Source organism: Salmo salar, chromosome ssa10 (assembly GCF_905237065.1).
Source record: "Salmo salar chromosome ssa10, Ssal_v3.1, whole genome shotgun sequence".
Lineage (NCBI taxonomy): Eukaryota > Metazoa > Chordata > Actinopteri > Salmoniformes > Salmonidae > Salmo > Salmo salar.
In genome coordinates this window covers 70000606-70020326 of record NC_059451.1, presented here as the reverse complement: position 1 = coordinate 70020326, position 19721 = coordinate 70000606, and the positions used below count along the sequence as shown (strand labels likewise).

At 42.6% G+C, this 19721-nt stretch overlaps 1 protein-coding gene across 1 annotated transcript in view; it reads right to left on the bottom strand.

Moving 5' to 3' along the window:
- Window positions 1-19721, bottom strand: part of cspg4 (chondroitin sulfate proteoglycan 4) — a 119243-nt gene that overhangs the window by 30300 nt on the left and 69222 nt on the right. The window contains exons 2-3 of the mRNA XM_014124061.2: window positions 12095-12258; window positions 7368-10931 (exon numbers count right to left, since the gene is read on the bottom strand). Of these exons, the coding sequence (XP_013979536.1) occupies window positions 7368-10931; window positions 12095-12258 (3728 nt within the window). The remainder of the gene's footprint in view (window positions 1-7367; window positions 10932-12094; window positions 12259-19721) is intronic.

Sequence of the window (19721 nt, the reverse complement as noted above, 5' to 3'; positions counted from 1 at the left end):
GTGAGGAGAGAACGGTTTTTACCAAAGACAGTACAGTATGAAGTTTAGGAACTCTGTGGCTTTGCATCAGTGAGTGTTCGAAACATGAGTGCTGCGAGTGCTAATGAGAACGTTGATTTGGTGCCAAAGAAGGCACATCTTCAGTAGTATGGCAGTATTTTGGCTACAGGCAAACCGATGTCAACCCAATGCAAGTGTTGGGCAAAAAATGCCTCAGAGTTATGGGAACAGCACGAGGCATCACAACAAACGTATTCAATCATTTGAAGTTAACCATCCCCTACTTTACAACGATTGTACTGTACAAAAAAAGTGCCCAACAGCAGCAAAGCAACTTAGCCACAACCAGCCAGCTATGTTCAACAGGCATTGATTGCAGATGGGTTTTCAAGTGTAAAGCCCTACAAAAAAACACCCTGTGCAGACACAGAAATCACAGAAGCTAACACATAGCCAAAGACATGGTTCCTAGCTACACAGTCAGCAAAGACCGCTTCAAGAAGATGATAAACAAGCTGGAAAGGAGATACAAGATTCTATCTCGCACATATTCCTCCCAAGTTGTCATCCCAACACTGTATAACAAAATTAAGGGACAAGTTGAAACACGTCTCGTTGAATAACTGGACCAGACTCCAATGTTTTGGACACAGGCTGCACCTTGCAATGGGTAGGCTACACGTTACATGTTTTTAAGGCTTAGAATTTCAATTATAATAATTATTGAGCCTACTTATACATAATTGCACAATCATAAGTTTCCTATTCCATCTGCAGGCTATGGCTGCCTGAATAAATAATTAACTTAGGTTATTTAGGAACTCTTCATGGTAAAATAGGAACTCATAATGTTATTCATTCATTTATTAATAAATGCACACTATATTTTGATGATTGTGGTAAAAATGTTTGTTAATATGTTGGTGTAAGAATACTATCTATTATCATATGTAGCCTATAACAATGTTGGAAAATATTTGTTTCATTTGGTTTTGTATTCAGTTAGCACAGTATGTAGTCATTCATATGATCTCATTTTAGAAGTGATGTTCTCTACCCTGACTCTTGTTTCAACTAAATCTGTTTAGTTTTCACCCAAGTGCTTCGAAAATCGCAATTCATAATCGCAATTGCAATATCTTCCCCCAAGAAATCGCAATTAGATATTTTATCCAGATCGTGCAGCCATAAAGTGTACATACTGTTGAGGATGCATGCTTGGGTACTTGCAACTCTAATGACTGCTTCAGAAGCACAATTACAGTCTACTAAGTCACTCAGTTGGCGGTATTGTAATAGATTCAAGAACAAACAGTAGGTAAAGGTGGAAGTTAACTATTGGTAAACATAGAGGGGAATATATAGACTTGTTTACGTGCTGCTGTGCGTTTTGTTGCCGATCTTACTTTGCTACCTGACTACTTCACGGTTTTTACTTTTTCATTAGCGTATATTCTTAGTTTTTCCCCTCACTCAACTTTTTTCATTCAACTTTTTCACCCGGAGGTTTTATCTGGACATGGTTCGTCAGGACTTCAAACAGCCGAAGCTAAGTAACATTAACATGATGCCTTCTAATTGCAGTCGTTGTACTTATAATATACAGGAGAACGATCGCCTTACGGCGAGGATAGCTGTGCTGCAAGCCCAGCTTCAGACGCAATCGTTAGGCAAGGGCAATTTCAGTGTAGGAAAGGATGAAACAGCGTCTGTGCCACCAGTAAGTACAGATAGTAACGTTAGTATAAACCCCCTCGCACGGTCCCCGCAGCCGGACAACTTTCTCATGGCTTCTGGAGGGAAACGCTGTAGGAATGCTCAACCGGTGTCGCTTATTCAGCCGACAGAAACTTTCAACCGGTTTTCCCCATTAACCTGTTGGGGCTAGGGGGCAGTATTTTCACGGCTGGATAAAAAAACTTACCTGATTTAATCTGGTTACTAATCCTACCCAGTAACTAGAATATGCATATACTTATTATATATGGATAGAAAACACCCTAAAGTTTCTAAAACTGTATGAATGGTGTCTGTGAGTATAACAGAACTCATTTGGCAGGCAAAACCCTGAGACATTTTCTGACAGGAAGTGGATACCTGATGTGTTGAATTACCTTTAAGCCTATGCCATTGAAACACACAGGGGCTGATTAATGTTTTGGCACTTCCTATTGCTTCCACTAGATGTCACCAGCCTTTACAAAGTGTTTTGAGTCTTCTACTATGAGATCTGAACGAACAAGAGCCTTGGAACGGTGATGGCCGATTAGACTCTGGCGCGCGAGGTCATGTTGGGTACCCTCGTTCCAATACGTTTTAAAAGAGAATGCATTCGTCCACCTTGAATATTATTCATGTTCTGGTTAAAAAAGGCACTAATGATTTATGCTATACAACGTTTGACATGTTTGAACGAACGTAAATATATTTTTTCCCCTCGTTCATGAAGTGAAGTCCGGCGGGCTTAGATCATGTGCTAACAACACGGAGCTTTTTGGACATAAATGATGAGCTTTTTTGAACAAAACTACATTCGTTATGGACCTGGGATTCCTGGAAGTGACATCTGATGAAGAGAATCAAAGGTACATAGTATTTTCGATTTTAGATCTCTCCAACATGGCCGTTTGTCTGTATCGCAAAGCGTATTTTTCTGGGCGCAGTGCTCAGATTATTGCAAAGTGTGATTTCCCAGTAAGGTTATTTTTAAATCTGGCAAGTCGATTGCGTTCAAGAGATGTAAATCTATAATTCTTTAAATGACAATATAATATTTTACCAATGTTTTCTAATTTTAATTATTTAATTTGTGGTGCTGACTTGACTGCCGGTTATTGAAGGGAAACGATTTCCTGAACATCAACGCCATAGTAAAACGCTGTTTTTGGATATAAATATGAACTTGATAGAACTAAAAATGCATGCATTGTCTAACATAATGTCCTAGGAGTGTCATCTGATGGAGATTGTCAAAGGTTAGTGCATCATTTTAGCTGGTTTTATGGTTTTGGTGACGCCTGTCTTTGAATTGACAAAACATTACACACAGCTATTGTCAATGTACTCTCCTAACATAATCTAACTTTATGCTTTCGCCGTAAAACCTTTTTGAAATCGGACAACGTGGTTAGATTAAGGAGATGTTTATCTTTCAAAGGGTGTAAGATAGTTGTATGTTTGAAAAATTTGAATTTTGACATTTATTTGGTTTCAAATTTGCCGCTCTTGAAATGCACCTGCTGTTGATAGGGTGCACCACGGGTGGCACGCTAGCGTCCCACATAGCCCCAAGAGGTTAAGCGAGTCGGAGTCGGAGGCCGAAACTTCTCTGGTCTCTGCTCCTCCCGTTGTGGGGTCTGAGACGCCGAAGCCTCTCACCATTAGCTCTGACAAATTGAAAACCCTAGTCATTAGCGACTCCATTACCCGCAGTATTAGACTAAAAACGAATCATCCAGCGATCATACACTGTTTACCAGGGGGCAGGGCTACCGACGTTAAGGCTAATCTAAAGACGGTGCTGGCTAAAGCTAAAACTGGGGAGTGTAGAGAGTATAGAGATATTGTTATCCACGTCGGCACCAACGATATTAGGATGAAACAGTCAGAGGTCACCAAGCGCAACATAGCTTCAGCGTGTAAATCAGCTAGAAAGATGTGTCGGCATCGATTAATTGTCTCTGGCCCCCTCCCAGTTAGGGGGAGTGATGAGCTCTACAGCAGAGTCTCACAACTCAATCGCTGGTTGAAAACTGTTTTCTGCCCCTCCCAAAAGATAGAATTTGTAGATAATTGGCCCTCTTTCTGGGACTCACCCACAAACAGGACCAAGCCTGGCCTGTTGAGGAGTGATGGACTCCATCCTAGCTGGAGGGGTGCTCTCATCTTATCTACGAACATAGACAGGGCTCTAACTCCTCTAGCTCCACAATGAAATAGGGTGCAGGCCAGGCAGCAGGCTGTTAGCCAGCCTGCCAGCTTAGTGGAGTCTGCCACTAGCACAGTCAGTGTAGTCAGCTCAGCTATCCCCATTGAGACCGTGTCTGTGCCTCGATCTAGGTTGGGCAAAATTAAAGATGACGGTGTTCGCTTTAGCAATCTCACTAGTATAAAGACCTCCTCCATCCCTGCCATTATTGAAAGAGATTGTGATACCTCACATCTCAAAATAGGACTACTTAATGTTAGATCCCTCACTTCAAAGGCAGTTATAGTCAATAAACTAATCACTGATCATAATCTGATGTGATTGGCCTGACTGAAACATGGCTTAAGCCTGATGAATTTACTGTGTTAAATGAGGCCTCACACCCTGGTTACACTAGTGACCATATCCCCCGTGCATCCCGCAAAGGCGGAGGTGTTGCTAACATTTATGATAGCAAATTTAAATTTACCCCCAAAAAAACAACAACGACGTTTTCGTCTTTTGAGCTTCTAGTCATGAAATCTATGCAGCCTACTCAATCACTTTTTATAGCTACTGTTTACAGGCCTCCTGGGCCATATGCAGCGTTCCTCACTGAGTTCCCTGTATTCCTATTAGTCATCGCAGATAATATTCTAATTTTTGGTGACTTTAATTTTCACATGGAAAAGTCCACAGACCCACTCCAAAAGGCTTTTGGAGCCATCATCGACTCAGTGGGTTTTGTCCAACATGTCTCTGGACCTACTCACTGCCACAGTCATACTCTGGACCTAGTTTTGTCCCATGGAATAAATGTTGTGGATCTTAATGTTTTTCCTCATAATCCTGGACTATCGGACCACCATTTTATTACGTTCGCAATCGCAACAAATAATCTGCTCAGACCCCAACCAAGAAGCATTAAAAGTCGTGCTATAAATTCTCAGACAACCCAAAGATTCCTTGATGCCCTTCCAGACTCCCTCTGCCTACCCAAGGACGTCAGAGGACAAAAATCAGTTAACCACCTAACTGAGGAACTCAATTTAACCTTGCGCAATACCCTAGATGCAGTTGCACCCCTAAAAACTAAAAACATTTGTCAGAAGAAACTAGCTCCCTGGTATACAGAAAATACACGAGCTCTGAAGCAAGCTTCCAGAAAATTGGAACGGAAATGGCGCCACACCAAACTGGAAGTCTTCCGACTAGCTTGGAAAGACAGTACTGTGCAGTATCAAAGAGCCCTCACTGCTGCTTGATCATCCTATTTTTCCAACTTAATTGAGGAAAATAAGAACAATCCGAAATTTATTTTTGATACTGTCGCAAAGTTAACTAAAAAGCAGCATTCCCCAAGAGAGGATGGCTCTCACTTCAGCAGTGATGAATTCATTAACTTCTTTGAGGAAAAGATCATGATCATTAGAAAGCAAATTACGGACTCCTCTTTAAATCTGCGTATTCCTCCAAAGCTCCGTTGTCCTGAGTCTGCACAACCCTGCCAGGACCTAGGATCAAGGGAGACACTAAAGTGTTTTAGTACTATATCTCTTGACACAATGATGAAAATAATCATGGCCTCTAAACCTTCAAGCTGCATACTGGACCCTATTCCAACTAAACTACTGAAAGAGCTGCTTTCTGTGCTTGGCCCTCCTATGTTGAACATAATAAACGGCTCTCTATCCACCGGATGTGTACCAAACTCACTAAAAGTGGCAGTAATAAAGCCTCTCTTGAAAAAGCCAAATCTTGCCTTTGTTACTTCTAGGTTGGACTACTGCAATGCTCTACTTTCCGGCTACCCGGATAAAGCACTAAATAAACTTCAGTTAGTGCTAAATACGGCTGATAGAATCCCGACTAGAACCAAAAAATGTGATCATATTACTCCAGTGCTAGCCTCCCTACACTGGCTTCCTGTTAAGGCAAGGGCTGATTTCAAGGTTTTACTGCTAACCTACAAAGCATTACATGGGCTTGCTCCTACCTATCTTTACGATTTGGTCCTGCCGTACATACCTACACGTACGCTACGGTCACAAGACGCAGGCCTCCTAATTGTTCCTAGAATTTCTAAGCAAACAGCTGGAGGCAGGGCTTTCTCCTATAGAGCTCAATTTTTATGGAATAGTCTGCCTACCCATGTGAGACGCAGACACAGTCTCAACCTTTAAGTCTTTACTGAAGACACATCTCTTCAGTAGGTCCTATGATTAAGTGTAGTCTGGCCCAGGGGTGTGAAGGTGAACGGAAAGGCTGGAGCAACGAACCGCCCTTGCTGTCTCTGCCTGGCCGGTTTCCCCTCTTTCCACTGGGATTCTCTGCCTCTACCCCTATTACGGGGGCTGAGTCACTGGCTTACTGGTGTTCTTCCATGCCGTCCCTGGGAGGGGTGCGTCACTTGAGTGGGTTGAGTCACTGACGTGGTCTTCCTGTCTGGGTTGGCGCCCCCCCTTGGGCTGTGCTGTGGCGGAGATCTTTGTGGGCTATACTCGGCCTTGTCCCGGGATGGTATGTTGGTGGTTGGAGATATCCCTCCAGTGGTGTGGAGGCTGTGCTTTGGCAAAGTGGGTGGGGTTATATCCTACCTGTTTGGCCCTGTCCGGGGGTTTCATCGGATGGGGCCACAGTGTCTCCTGACCCCTCCTGTCTCAACCTCCAGTATTTATGCTGCAGTAGTTTATGTGTCGGGGGGCTAGGGTCAGTCTGTCACATCTGGAGTATTTCTCTTGTCTTTTCCGGTGTCCTGTGTGAATTTAAATATGCTCTCTCTAATTCTCTCTTTCTCTTTCTTTATTTCTCTCTCTCGGAGGACCTGAGCCCTAGGACCATGCCTCAGGACTACCTGGCTTGAGGACTCCTTGCTGTCCCCAGTTCACCTGGCCGTGCTGCTGCTCCAGTTCCAACTGTTCTGCCTGCAGATATGGAACCCTGACCTGTTCACCGGACGTGCTACCTGTCCCAGACCTGTTGTCCCAGACCTGCTGGAACCCTGACCTATTCACCGGACGTGCTACCTGTCCCAGACCTGCTGTTTTCAACTCTCTAGAGACTGCAGGAGTGGTAGAAAAAAACATAGCAGAATAGGCTATGAAAAAGCCAACTGACACTTACTCTTGTGTTACTGACTTGTTGCACCCTTGACAACTACTATGATTATTATTATTTGACAATGCTGGTCATTTATGAACATTTGAACATCTAGGCCATGTGCTGTTATAATCTCCACCCGGCACAGCCAGAAGAGGACTGGCCACCCCTCATAGCCTGGTTCCTCTCTAGGTTTCTTCCTAGGTTTTGGCCTTTCTAGGGAGTTTTTCCTAGCCACCGTGCTTCTACACCTGCATTGCTTGCTGTTTGGGGTTTTAGGCTGGGTTTCTGTACAGCACTTTGAGATATCAGAGATATCATATATAAATACATTTGATTTGATTTGATAATGTAAACATACCTTAAGATGATCCTGGTTGATCACGGTGTGCTCTCCCTCATAGGAGATGATGACCTCATTGGTGATGACCTCAGGCTCTGACAAATAGCCTTGCTTGAAGATCTTTATTCTGAATGTGCCCTCCTCAGAAAATCCTTTCGCTTCCACAGTGAAGCCAAATGAGTCCTTGGAGCTCAGACTCTGGTCGTTATGCTCGTAGGACACCACACCCTTTTTCAGATCCTCCTGTGTGAACCAAGAGGCCTCAATCCCACTCACGATGATCTTCCCATCACTAGGGGGTGATGTCACTTGGTACCTAATGTCACTGGCGTCTCTTATGTCCATGTTGGACTCTGCACTCAACAGACTGGTGTTGAGCGTCTTTGTGCTTCCATGGTCCATGACAACCATAGTGTTGTTCACCACATGGAGGTAGGCCTCACCAGCCTGGATCTGCAGCAGGGCTGTGGTCTTATGCAGGCCATCAGAAACCTGGAGCTGGAAGCGCTCACGGTCTGCCCCATGGTGCACAAATAGAACATTCTGGTCTTTCATGTCCGCTTGAGTGAAACGAAAGAGGGGCTGCGAGGGGTCTGATGGGGAGACAATATTTCCTGAGAGAATGCCTGTGCGAACAAAGACCAACTGGGTATCATTGAACCCTGAGTCATCGTCCCTGAAGAGGATATCTTCTGTGGTCAGCAAACGTTGTCCGTTTCGCACCACATTGAAGGTTTTATCAACCACTCTAAGAGGCACGTGGTCGTTCTTGGACTGAATAGATATTCTAAACATGCTGCTCATAGACTCTTGACCATCGATTCTGATGTTTTCACTTCCTGCTGCTTGCTCGAATACCAGGAAATAGAACTCATCATCATTAGACTCTGAGCCATCATGTTGGTAGATCAGCCTATCTAGATTCAGATCCTCATTGCTGAACATTCTAATGGCCCCGTCGAACCTGGGCTGTCCAGATGGGGACTCCCTGATGAGACGGCCATACTTGGGGTCTTGCGTCACCCTGTAAACAAAGTTTGTCGAGGTGGATGTCTGAACCCATAGATAGTCTTTGTTCAGAATATTCTCCCCACCCTCTAAGACAACGAGTCTCTCATTTGTCAAAACAGGGGCGTCTGAATCAGCCTGGATCTTGATTGGGTAGGTATACATAGGGGAGTACTGATTCTCTGCAAAGACTCTGAACTGGAACTGGTCCTCATTAGCCACCGCCCTTTGCACCTGGACTCTATAGCTGACCTGGGCATTCCAGAGGTCCTGTTGGGTGAAACTGTCTCCCTCAACTAGCTTCCTGCCGATCATCTGAAGAGTACCCAGTGTGGGGGCCTTCAGAAGGATGTATCTTATAGTTTCTGGGGCTACACTTTTTCCCTTCACTTCTGCTTCAAGTTCAGTGTGTTTTATTGCCTTTTGCTCTACCTTGCCTTCAATCTCAAGGGGAACTACTTGGGCCATTTTAACCTGGGAGGGTGTGATCTTGATCAAAAAAGTATTGTTCCATAGGGAAAACTGTCCAAGATGGACATCAAATTGAAAATGATCTGACACAATGTCCTCCAGGTCACTTGAGTCTGTGCTAACATATCTCAAGCGATCTTGCTCCAAATCTGACTGGTGAAAAGATGTCACCTGTTTGGGCAAACCATTGCTAGAAAGAACATGCAATTCACCATATCTCAGAGCCTGTGTGACATTAAACACAATATCTCCATTACGAGGGGTGGCAATGACGGCCAGGTTCTGGATCCCAATGGAAGAGTTGCTTCCCTGAGACAACAGAAGGCCGGTATTGGTCACAAGGCTCATTTGGGGCTGTGTAATGGACAGTTTAAAAGTGGTTGAATGACTTATGGATTGTCCGTCAGATACCTGTAGAGTTATCCCACCGCTCCCAGTTCTGTGGACAAAATATATATTGCCGTCTTTCAACTGCCTGCATGTGAACTCTTTGATACTTCTTCCTGGTTGCTGAGCATTTTCTAAGTAGCCAACCCCTCTGGGAGGTTCTGAGGTCACGGTGACAATCAATTCATCACAGCGAGTGTCCGAATCCACAATCTTGATAAGGTTGGGATTTAAGCGAGTGCGACCATTTTCTGTGATGGAAATGTCTCCTCCGCTTAGTTGTGGTGTGTCATTGACAGGTATGATCTCCACTGGGAGAATGTACTGGTGAGGATTTTTAAGACATCCTGGAAGGTAACTGTTACTATGGGCAACCACCTCCAACTGGATCTGATCGCCATACTTTTCATTGCCGTCGTGGAGATACTTGATTTTCTTGTTGACCACATCCAGGAGTGTAAACTTTTTGGTACGTCTGGTATTGATGTTCATATCTACGAGTCCGTACCAAGGGTCACTTTGTTGAGTGAAGATGATCTGGGATTGGCGGATTCCCACAGTGTTTAGGTCAAATGTAGGGCTAAGGTTGTTAATATCGAGAAAAGCTTCCCCACCCTCGGGTACAAGCAAAGGGTTGACTTCAATAAGTTTTGTAATGTTCCGGAAGGCCTCTGGTGTGTCGTCAGTTGGGTAGCAATGTCTTTCATTAGGGTCAGCGTCGACATATCGGATCCGAACAGGAGCCGTAGTTGTGGTTGCCTCAAGATCATAGTAACTTGAGTAGTCATAGTCCTCTCCCTCGCATTTCACATGGACGTCTTTGGTGACCAACGCGTCCTGCAGGCTTCTGTCCTTCTGGTTCACTTTGATTTCTCCCATGCATCCGATAAAAGACTCAGATGTTATTTCCTCCTCCATACGAGACAAGCTACTATCACGAAACACATCCTTCATCTTGCCCTGGATCCCCCCCATATACAGATTGCCAGCTAGATCCAATCGCTCTGAGCCCCTCAGAGGGAGAGAGGCAGGCTGGCTGTCCACATTAATCTCAAACACACTCGCATCTACAGTGACTCTGATCCTATGCCACTGATCATCATCTAGCTGTACTCTGGGGTTGTCCAGTACCACCATCCCACTCCCAAGGTCCACCACACCTTTTAGGTAACCGCCCACAACGCCAACAGCTATAAAGTCTGACTCTCGTCCAGGGTGGAAGGTGAGTAGGGCATCCTCAATGGTGGTCTTCATGAGAAACTCCAAGGTCCTTTCACTACCACTAGCCCCGCTCCAAGTAGGGAAGGACACAAATGAGTCTGGGCTGATAAAGCTGGTCGCCTCTCCATCACCAACCTCAAACTCACTGCTACAGGACTCCTTTGTATCATGGCAGTCAATGGGCTCAGAGTCGAAAATATCAAACTGATGGGACTCCAACTTGACATTGGTCATGCAACCGCGGAATGGAGGTATGGCATTGCTGAGATATGGGGCGTCTAAGTCTCCGGTGCCCCCCATGTAAACCCCCATGTCAATGTTGAGGTCCTCCTGGGTTTCAGGCACAGAGATGAAAGTGGAAAAGAGGTCATCGATCAGCATGGTCAGTTTGGCCTCCTGCATCGTGATAGACACCTTATGCTCCAGGAGGTTGTTCAGCTGCAGCCCCAGAGATGATGACAGCACCATCTCACCGGCCCCAAGGTTCATTCGCACCTTTGTGAAAAAAGAGAGAAGAGAAGTGTCATTGCTATTTTATGAAGCTCAATAATTGTATGTTTTTTGGACTGTCATTATATTCTTGAAAGGATTCCTTCCTCATAGCCTTTCTTCCCATGAACGATTATCTAAAAGGATTTGATAGATGATATCAAAGAGGAATCAATCTAGCATAGACTTGTGATTGTCTTTTTGGGGGCATATCTCTTTCACCTATCTTGTCCTTACAAACTGCTTCTTATGGATCAGAGGAGAACGGGGAAAGCATTTTAAGATTTTAATAATTGTGTGAGTAGCATCATAGCTTTCTTGTGATTCTATCATATTCAAATGTTATTAATAGCAAGCGCACCAGACCTCTAAAACCAATAAACCTTGTTTATTGTACACAATTTAGGGATTGTTTATGACAGCACATCTGATGCTAATTCAGTTCCTGACAGACTCTGCCAAGCAATTCATTATGGAATTAAAATGTCAGGAATCACATTTTAAAGTGACAACCAGTAAAGCAATGTAGAATGATTTCAGAGTACCATCTAATTGAAACTGTCACATACATGCTTCTTTAATGAGCACACACCACCAGCCTGCTTTCACTTCTGTTATAATCTTTAAATGTATTAGGTTGAAGTACATTTTTGGTTTGGAAAGAGGAAAGTAACATCACAGATGCTGTTGTCAGTCTTTCAATTAAAATATAGGACATTTATAGGAAGTTTTAAGACAGGTGTCCTTTTTGTAATACTTTTAGTGCCTCATCTCCACAGGATAGAACCAGAGGTGGAATTGGGGGGTGGGGGAATGCGTAGGAACCGAGTCCCCAAAGTGAAAGCATTTTTGTAAAACTGTGTTAAATTTGAATTTCTAGGATTTGACATGGTCAGTCCCCAGAGTGACTTTTTCCAATTCCAACCCTGGAAAGGACTATAAACTGGAATATTGTGAACCAGCTGACAAAACATGTTTGCCATCTAGGATTCACAATCAGTCATCCACCTAAATAACCATGCCTTGTACATTTCTGGGTGGTTTAATAACATCATAAAGCTTGTGTAAAATACACTTTGCAACAGCTTGCTAGGTTGCCTTGGTTTAAGCCGGTCTGATAGTACATTGCAAATAGAATCCTTTCCGACAAGACAGGTGTTGATACTAACCTGTAATTTCCCATTTTGGAGTTCCAGAAATAGGTAGTCCTGCATCCCTGCAGCCAGGAGGAGGAGTCCACTTCGTCGGCTGGTCTTGAACTGCAGCGACAGGTGAAAGGAGGAGACATCTTGGATTGACGTTATCTTGCAGAAACTGTCCCCAAAGTAGGATGCTGGAGAGACAAAAATGAGGAGCGTTAAAGAAAAAAAAATATTCTGACATACAGTATTCTTTGAACAGTCAATAAATATGGTTAGATGTATTTTTGTTAAGTATACAGTCACTTTTTAATTCATATAGTGGCCAATTTTATCAACAAAGGTGTGGTGTGGGGTGGATTCTTGATACAAAATGGCATAGGGATATCAACAGAAAATTAGCTTGATACCCTTTCATTGAGCTGGGCGATATGGACAATAAGTCATATGGTGGTAAATGTAACTATTTTGCCTGATAACAACAAATACATTTTTTACTTTTTTTATGGACAGTTAATTTACATTAGCAGCAGGGCTGTAGACATTTTTTTCCAGTGCAAAGTAAGACAACTGAGATGGTAGCATCCCACTGGGCAAAAACTGGTTGAATCAATGTTGTTTCCACATCATATCAACAAAAACATTCTATGTGATTATATTGAATCGACGTGGAAAACTGATTTGATTTGAAATAAGTAATCAATGTAAGGGAATTTCACCCAACCTTTAACCTAAATCCAATGACATGGTGACATTTTTGGGTGATTTCACGTTGAATTCAGGTTAGTTGAGACTGTCTGTTATATGCCATGCTGTCATTGTTCTCTCTCTTTTTCTTGTATATACTCATAGAAAGCTGTGATTCTCCTCTCTGTAACTGGAACAACAGTAGTTGCTTTGAAAACTGTATTTTTCCCGCAATTGCATTTTGAGCAATGGTCATATGCTTGACCTTCCCAGAATGCATCTCTCCCTCCTCTGTGCGCATAGTGGGGAGGGGGAGTGAGAGTGGTCTGCTCACACAGTAGCCGACAGCAAAAAAGGGACAGGCAGATACCATCATAGCAGGGATCAACGTAATGTATGGGCTATTACTGTTGACCAGATAATGGTTTTAGAACAATCTACAGAAAACATGTGAAGCAAAATCACCAACATAGGCCTATGCAAAATGCTTTGGTAAGAGGAATGCAATGTCGGTGTTGGTCATTTTCAGTTTATCGTCCCAGCTCTAACCTTTCATAATTTTTTACTTTCTTTCTTTGTGTCATGATTCAGCTGCAACTCTGTTCCATTGCATCTCTGCTGTACTGACCAACATGAAAAAGCTATTTTTGGATTAACTAAAACATTATCAGGCCTAGTACAGCTGTTGCTCTCTGAAGAGGTGTTCTCATCACTTCAAAAGGATTCTCTCACTGAGACATCAGTCATTATCATTAGAGAGGGTTTTTGGGAGCCAACTATGGGCTGTAGGGTTTCCCAGGCTTTTTGGCTGTCTCCTTTCCAGCTATATGTAAATTCAGCCATCTGCCTTGGCCCACGTTCTCCGGAGCCCCTCTCCAACAGTAAACCACTCACGAAGCCAATTATTTCCCAATAGCTTGTGCTCCTAAATAGCAATAGCTTGACCTCCAAGGCCCTGTTTCCAAGGCAGGGTTTTCCAAAGCTAGAGCCAAGAGACATAGAAGGGGGCTTTCCACAAGCCGCACACTCGCCTTCTGGGGATTATAGGTCAAGCCAGAGCGCCTTTCTGGAATTCATCGAAGTGGAACTCTGACACTGTTCCGAACGACAGACAATGCAGATGTTTTGGGGACCGGGAGGAAAAGACAGACATCCCTACATCTCACCCAGAACCTTCCAAAGAGGTCACAGTGTCCCTCAAAACTAACAGAGCACCCAGCAAGCCAACAGCAGAGCACTAGATCTAATTGCAAGACTTTGTGCTGTATAAAGTGCATGTGGGCAGTTATTCTGACTCATTATTGTAACTATAAAAGGTAAAAATATGTTTTCAAGACTTATTCAATATGTGGTTTGTGTGTGTGTGTGTGTGTGTGTGTGTGTGTGTGTGTGTGTGTGTGTGTGTGTGTGTGTGTGTGTGTTTTAGATGGTTGAGTGGTAGTCAGTATCTGTGTTTTATCAACATTAACGGCCATAGGCCTACTGCCAAACACAACCAGGGTATGTTTGTCCTGCGTTTTCTCATCCTGGAAAATGATCCCTTTCCAACCAGATCTGCAACAAACATTGGAAAACAAAATACTGCATTAGAGAGCCCCCATACACATGTATACAGAACTAAAATAAGACAGTCGGCACAACTTTTAGTGTCTCGCCCAGGGCCTTTGTGATCACACTGTGCGCATTTGAAGGTGCAAAGCTTGCTCTTTCATGAACAAAGACAGTTGTGATTAACTGTCCCTGTACAGAGCCAAATGCACACAGTGACCTTTAGTGGCACACAGCAAAGTTCTGCTCTCTTGCCAAGGATACACAATGTAGGCAACTCCCAATGTTCAACGATGCAATTATTCTAACTGTTATCACATGCACAAACATACACAGCAGATGATTACTATATTATACATACTATATTTACAAACCATGGCAAAGTGAAAATAAACAAGTTGCAAAAAACGATAAAAATGTTCACGAATGAGAGTTTACTTTCCCTCTAAAATGAGCATAAGAACATTATAATTAAGGTAGAAATCTGTTATTGGTGGCAGCGGTGGGATTTGAACCCGTGCCTCCGAAGAGACTGGAGCCTAAATGCAGACAAATATTATGGCTATATGCAAATACTGAGGATTGTCAGGAAGCTATGTCTATACATTTCTGATTGTGTCCAAGCTGTATATGCTACAGTTCAGAGAACTCTTGGGACATGGTCCAAATAAGATCTTCCAAATATGAGACTTCTGCTAATAGAACAGGAGCCTGTGGCTTGGAACCAAAAATAAAAAATAAACTGTTCTCTAAAAGTCAATTAAATTAACAAAGCAAATCACAATGAGCTTCATGGTCCTTAAGCTGGAGCTTTAGCTGGATTGTCCACAGAGAAAAAGGGATACAATACTGAAGTAGAGGGTGATGCCAAACAATTCTGCTTAGGGATTTTCTGGTCTCTGCTGAGCTCACTGCTCCAGCCTGTGGGGAAGAAGCACCATTTTGTAATGAGATACAATGGTCCTAGTCTCAGCAGAGTACCTGGAATTCACTACCTCCCTTAGAGTGCTGTGAATAGAATACATGTGTAAAGAAATTGGAAATTTTTAAAGGGTTTGCATGGGGTTTTAATGTACCATGCTTTGTTTCGAGGTATTTCTCAACCTTTATTGGCTGACAGCCCTCACTACCATCAGCCCACTCACAGAGTGAGCAGAGGTGCTCCACCTCTGTATGATTCACAAACCTAGACCACAACCTAGAGATAGTCACTCTGTGGCCAAAGAAGACAATATCCCAAAAATAAGACTCATGCTGATTTCACAAAAATGCGAGAACTTCCTTTATCAAATTGCAAGTGAAGTTCAGGACCAGTTGGATAGCATTCGTAAAACATGTGGTGCTAACTCTGAAAATAAATGGCCTTCAGGGAGCATATAGCCTAGGTGAAATCTAGCCTTGTTGATCCATGGTAAAGCATCATTAAGTTTGAGTTATGGTTAACATTCTACCAGAGTAGACAGAAGACCCGGGTTGTAAAACAGCTGAGAGGTTTGGTCTCACATGTCTGTCTGAGTATGAGAGTCATCACAGCTCCTCTGGGAATGCACTAGAACTGATCTGAAGACAGCTCGTTTCCCCCTTAACCGCCACTCCCAAGCTAACACTGCTGTATTGTGCATGGGCAGTGTCCTGGGCAGCAGCCAATGCAGATGGCTATAATTTGATGACTGACTGAGGTTGTATTTATAGTGCTTGGAGGAAACTGAAAGTGTCTTCTATTTCTCAGACCAGTGAATTAATTTCCCTCTTGTCTTTCATCCCCTTCTTTCAACCCCTGCTCTCTTCCCAGCTAACAACAAATGTTCCCACAACTTTAGAGAACATTCCCTTAAGAGTCTAATTATGTCATTACCTAACGTTTTCATAGGAATGCTCCAGTGCAAGGACTATTTCCAAGAGACCATTCCCTTAATGTAAAACAGAACTTACCCAGAATGTGGTTACCATGTTCTCAGAATATTCAATATTAATGTTTCAGACATGTTTCATTGGAACATTGCAAGGCTGTTCCAGTGTCCAGTTTTCTGAGGGTTAGAAGAATATTCTATCAACGTCACACCAAACATACTCAGAACATGGTTGCCATGTTGACTGAATATAAGATATTCATGTTCTGGACACGTTTCATGAGCCATTGCAAGAACATTCATGTGTCCAGTTTCCTTTGGGTTAGGAGAATATTCCATCAACGTCACTCCAAACATACAAAGAACATGGTTGCCATGTTCTCAGAATATTAAATGTAATGTTCGAGACACATTTTATGGAAACGTTTCAAGAACATTCCTGTGTCCAATGACGTTTAAAACATAGTTCTGTCATGGTCCCCTGGCGGTTTTTGTGTAGTTCCCAGCTGGGACGTCCCTAAAGATGTTTTTAGGATGTTGCCTGATGGTCCTAAAGAAACGTTCTCCTACAAAATGTTTCTTTATACACCACCCCTTGTTACTGTTGTACAGCGTATGATTGGTGAACCACTGATTCATTCACAGATCTTTGTATGTTGGCAAGGGACACCCTCACACAGAAACAGTGCTTTTCACATAAACATTTTCAATTTATTTGACATATTTGATTTCATTGTGCATGTTCATTTATACAGTAGTTATTATACAACATGTCCTCACCTGGGATTTGAATGTATAATCTCTTGGTTCACAGCATTCCGAGCTTCCTGCTACGCCACAATCTCACTATTCTCTCATCATTGATTTGATTTACTTATTTCAGCAATTTTGGGGTTTTCTGTAAAGTCAAGTGATGCTGGGGCACATTACTCTGTTTTAATGTTACTCTGTAAACACTCTGAGAAATAACAGGGCTGAGATTTACTTCGAAGTGAAATCAATCATCGACACAGACGTGCTGGCGTAGCAGGAAGATCGAAACGCTGTGAACCAAGAGTTTGTTCAAATCCCCAGTGAGACATGTTAAATAAAAATTACTGTATAAATAAACATGCACAATGTAATCCTGTGTCAAATATGTAGGTGTGTGGATGTCCCTAACTTTGCCAACAGACAAAGAGTTGTAAATGGATCAGTGGTTCAATGATGGACTTAGCAATAGCAACAAGGGGTGATGTGTAATGAAATAAGTTCTGTTTTTTGGGACCATATTGCAACGTCCTTTAGGAACTAGACAAATTCCTCCAGGGGACCATGACAGAATGTCCTATGTTTAAAATGTCCTTGGACACAGGAATGTTCTTGCAACGTTCCAATGAAACATGTCTAGAACATTAACCCTCAGATAACTGGACACATGAATGTTCAGAATGTTCTTGCAACATTCCCATGAAATGTGTCTAGAACATTAATATCTTATATTCTGAGAGCATGGCAAACACGTTCTGTGTATGTTTGGTGTAATGTCTATGAAATATTCTCCTAACCCTCAGAAAACTGAGCACATTAATGTTCTTGCAACGTCCCATGAAAAGTGCATAGAACATTAATATTGGATATTATGAGAACATGCTAACTACATTCTGGGTAAATTCTGTTTGACATTAATGTTCTCCTGACGCAAATGCCAAAACATGCTAAAGAGGTTATAGGAGGTTTTTGCTAACATACATAGATTGTTCCCCCCTAACTAACAGGTATCTGGACAGTCAAACATCAGGGTAACATTACAGGTAACATTACAAAACCTTTTTCTCTCCCTACAATTGTTAGCTGGGTTTTTGCTTTCGAGCTCCCGACACATGTCCGGAAAACACATAAGGAAGAGGGCACAGGGGAAGGAAGCTATGTGTTGTTTGGACTGCTTCTTTTTGGCCTTGTGACTTGGCAGGGTGATGAGTCAGATTCCTTTGGCTATAGATGCAGTAAAGAGGTCAATGAAATGCAGACCATGGCGGATAGAAGAAGGACGCCGGATTGGCACACATTCAACAAATCTGATCTAACAGTGGATATTCGTTAAATCCGTCATGATTTATGTATTGTAACAGGCCCACAATGTGGTTACTAATATCCAGTTTGGATATATTTGGATGTTTTCGCTGCATAACATTTAGAAGTTGTCCCTTTTCAGGTTTAGAAGAAATGACTGCTAAATGCTAACTCCTGTTCGTATAAGCTGGTAGCGTAGCTAGCATACAGAAATCAGTGGGGGTAGTCAAAGTAGTTTTTAACTGTAATGCAGTTGATTGGTGATGATGACATGAATATGTGTTGGGGTTGACATCCATACAAGCATTATACTCAGATTTTTACCTCACGATAGTGTGAAACACACACATAAACAATAGCCTAAATGTAGGCAAATTTTGCTGGGGTCAAGGAGATTTTGTATCTTTTCCCCAAACGTTTCCATGGCATTTCCATTGTTCTGATCAAGTTTGCATGTATTCTCTAGAGATGAAGACACCATTCAGATCAGATACAGATGTGCAGGCTTAATGTACATAACCATACCCCTGTACATCCAACATGAGCTTTATTCCAACATGATTTTTTATTAATACTGATGTGGTCCTATTGTCCTATTTGTAGATTCCTTGTGTCACAGTCCCTATCATAATGCAGGTCGCATCAGCATGTTTATCTGTACCAGCGCCATGGAAACCATTTTTCCATGTGTGCCCTCCGCCATAGCAAAAGCCACTGGCAGCCACTGATTCACCAAACAAACCATCTACTTGCGTAGCAGTGGTAAAACTCTGGTCAACTTGCCTATGTATAGCGGTCATGTTGGTAATTTGTTTTCCTTACTGGGTTGTGCCTGCCCACTATACCAGTCAGTGCATGGTGATGTTCTGGATATAATTACATGAGGGATGGGCTGCTGCTGCTATTCAGCGATAGAGTAGATCTACCAATGGATATGATGACATTTACTGTATGAGACCATTATAAGTAACATGACAGTGATATGAATGAATCCATTCAAAGTTTAATGACAATAATGTACAGGGGTTAAATTGGGCCAGGTCTGGTAGGTAGGCCACCAAACGTTGGTTATTTGAATTATTTAATGAAAAATTGTTGTCCACAGAACATTTTCCACAGCCAACAACACGAGTAAGCAACAGCAAAATCAGACAACCCCATAGTACAATAGTTGACCTATTCTTGTTCAACTTGTTGCATTCTATGTGAGAGAATAATGTTCCTCTAGAGGTGCAATCAAATTCCGAGTGCCGCACAGGAAGTGAAATATAAATGGCCAGTCATTGAACAACATTTCTTAGTGCAGTCGCGGGAAAACACTCCTTTTAAAGCAATTTTGATGGCCACTGTTAAAAGGAGGATCCCAGAGTTTTCTTTTGTTACTAGGCTACACTTATTTCTCAAATATAAGATTTGAGCCCTTTTCACCAGGATGATTTTTTTTTAAAACCACTTCATTGCAACACCTACAGTGTTATTCACATGCAATTTCAGCACGCAAGCTGCTCTTAAAGGAACCA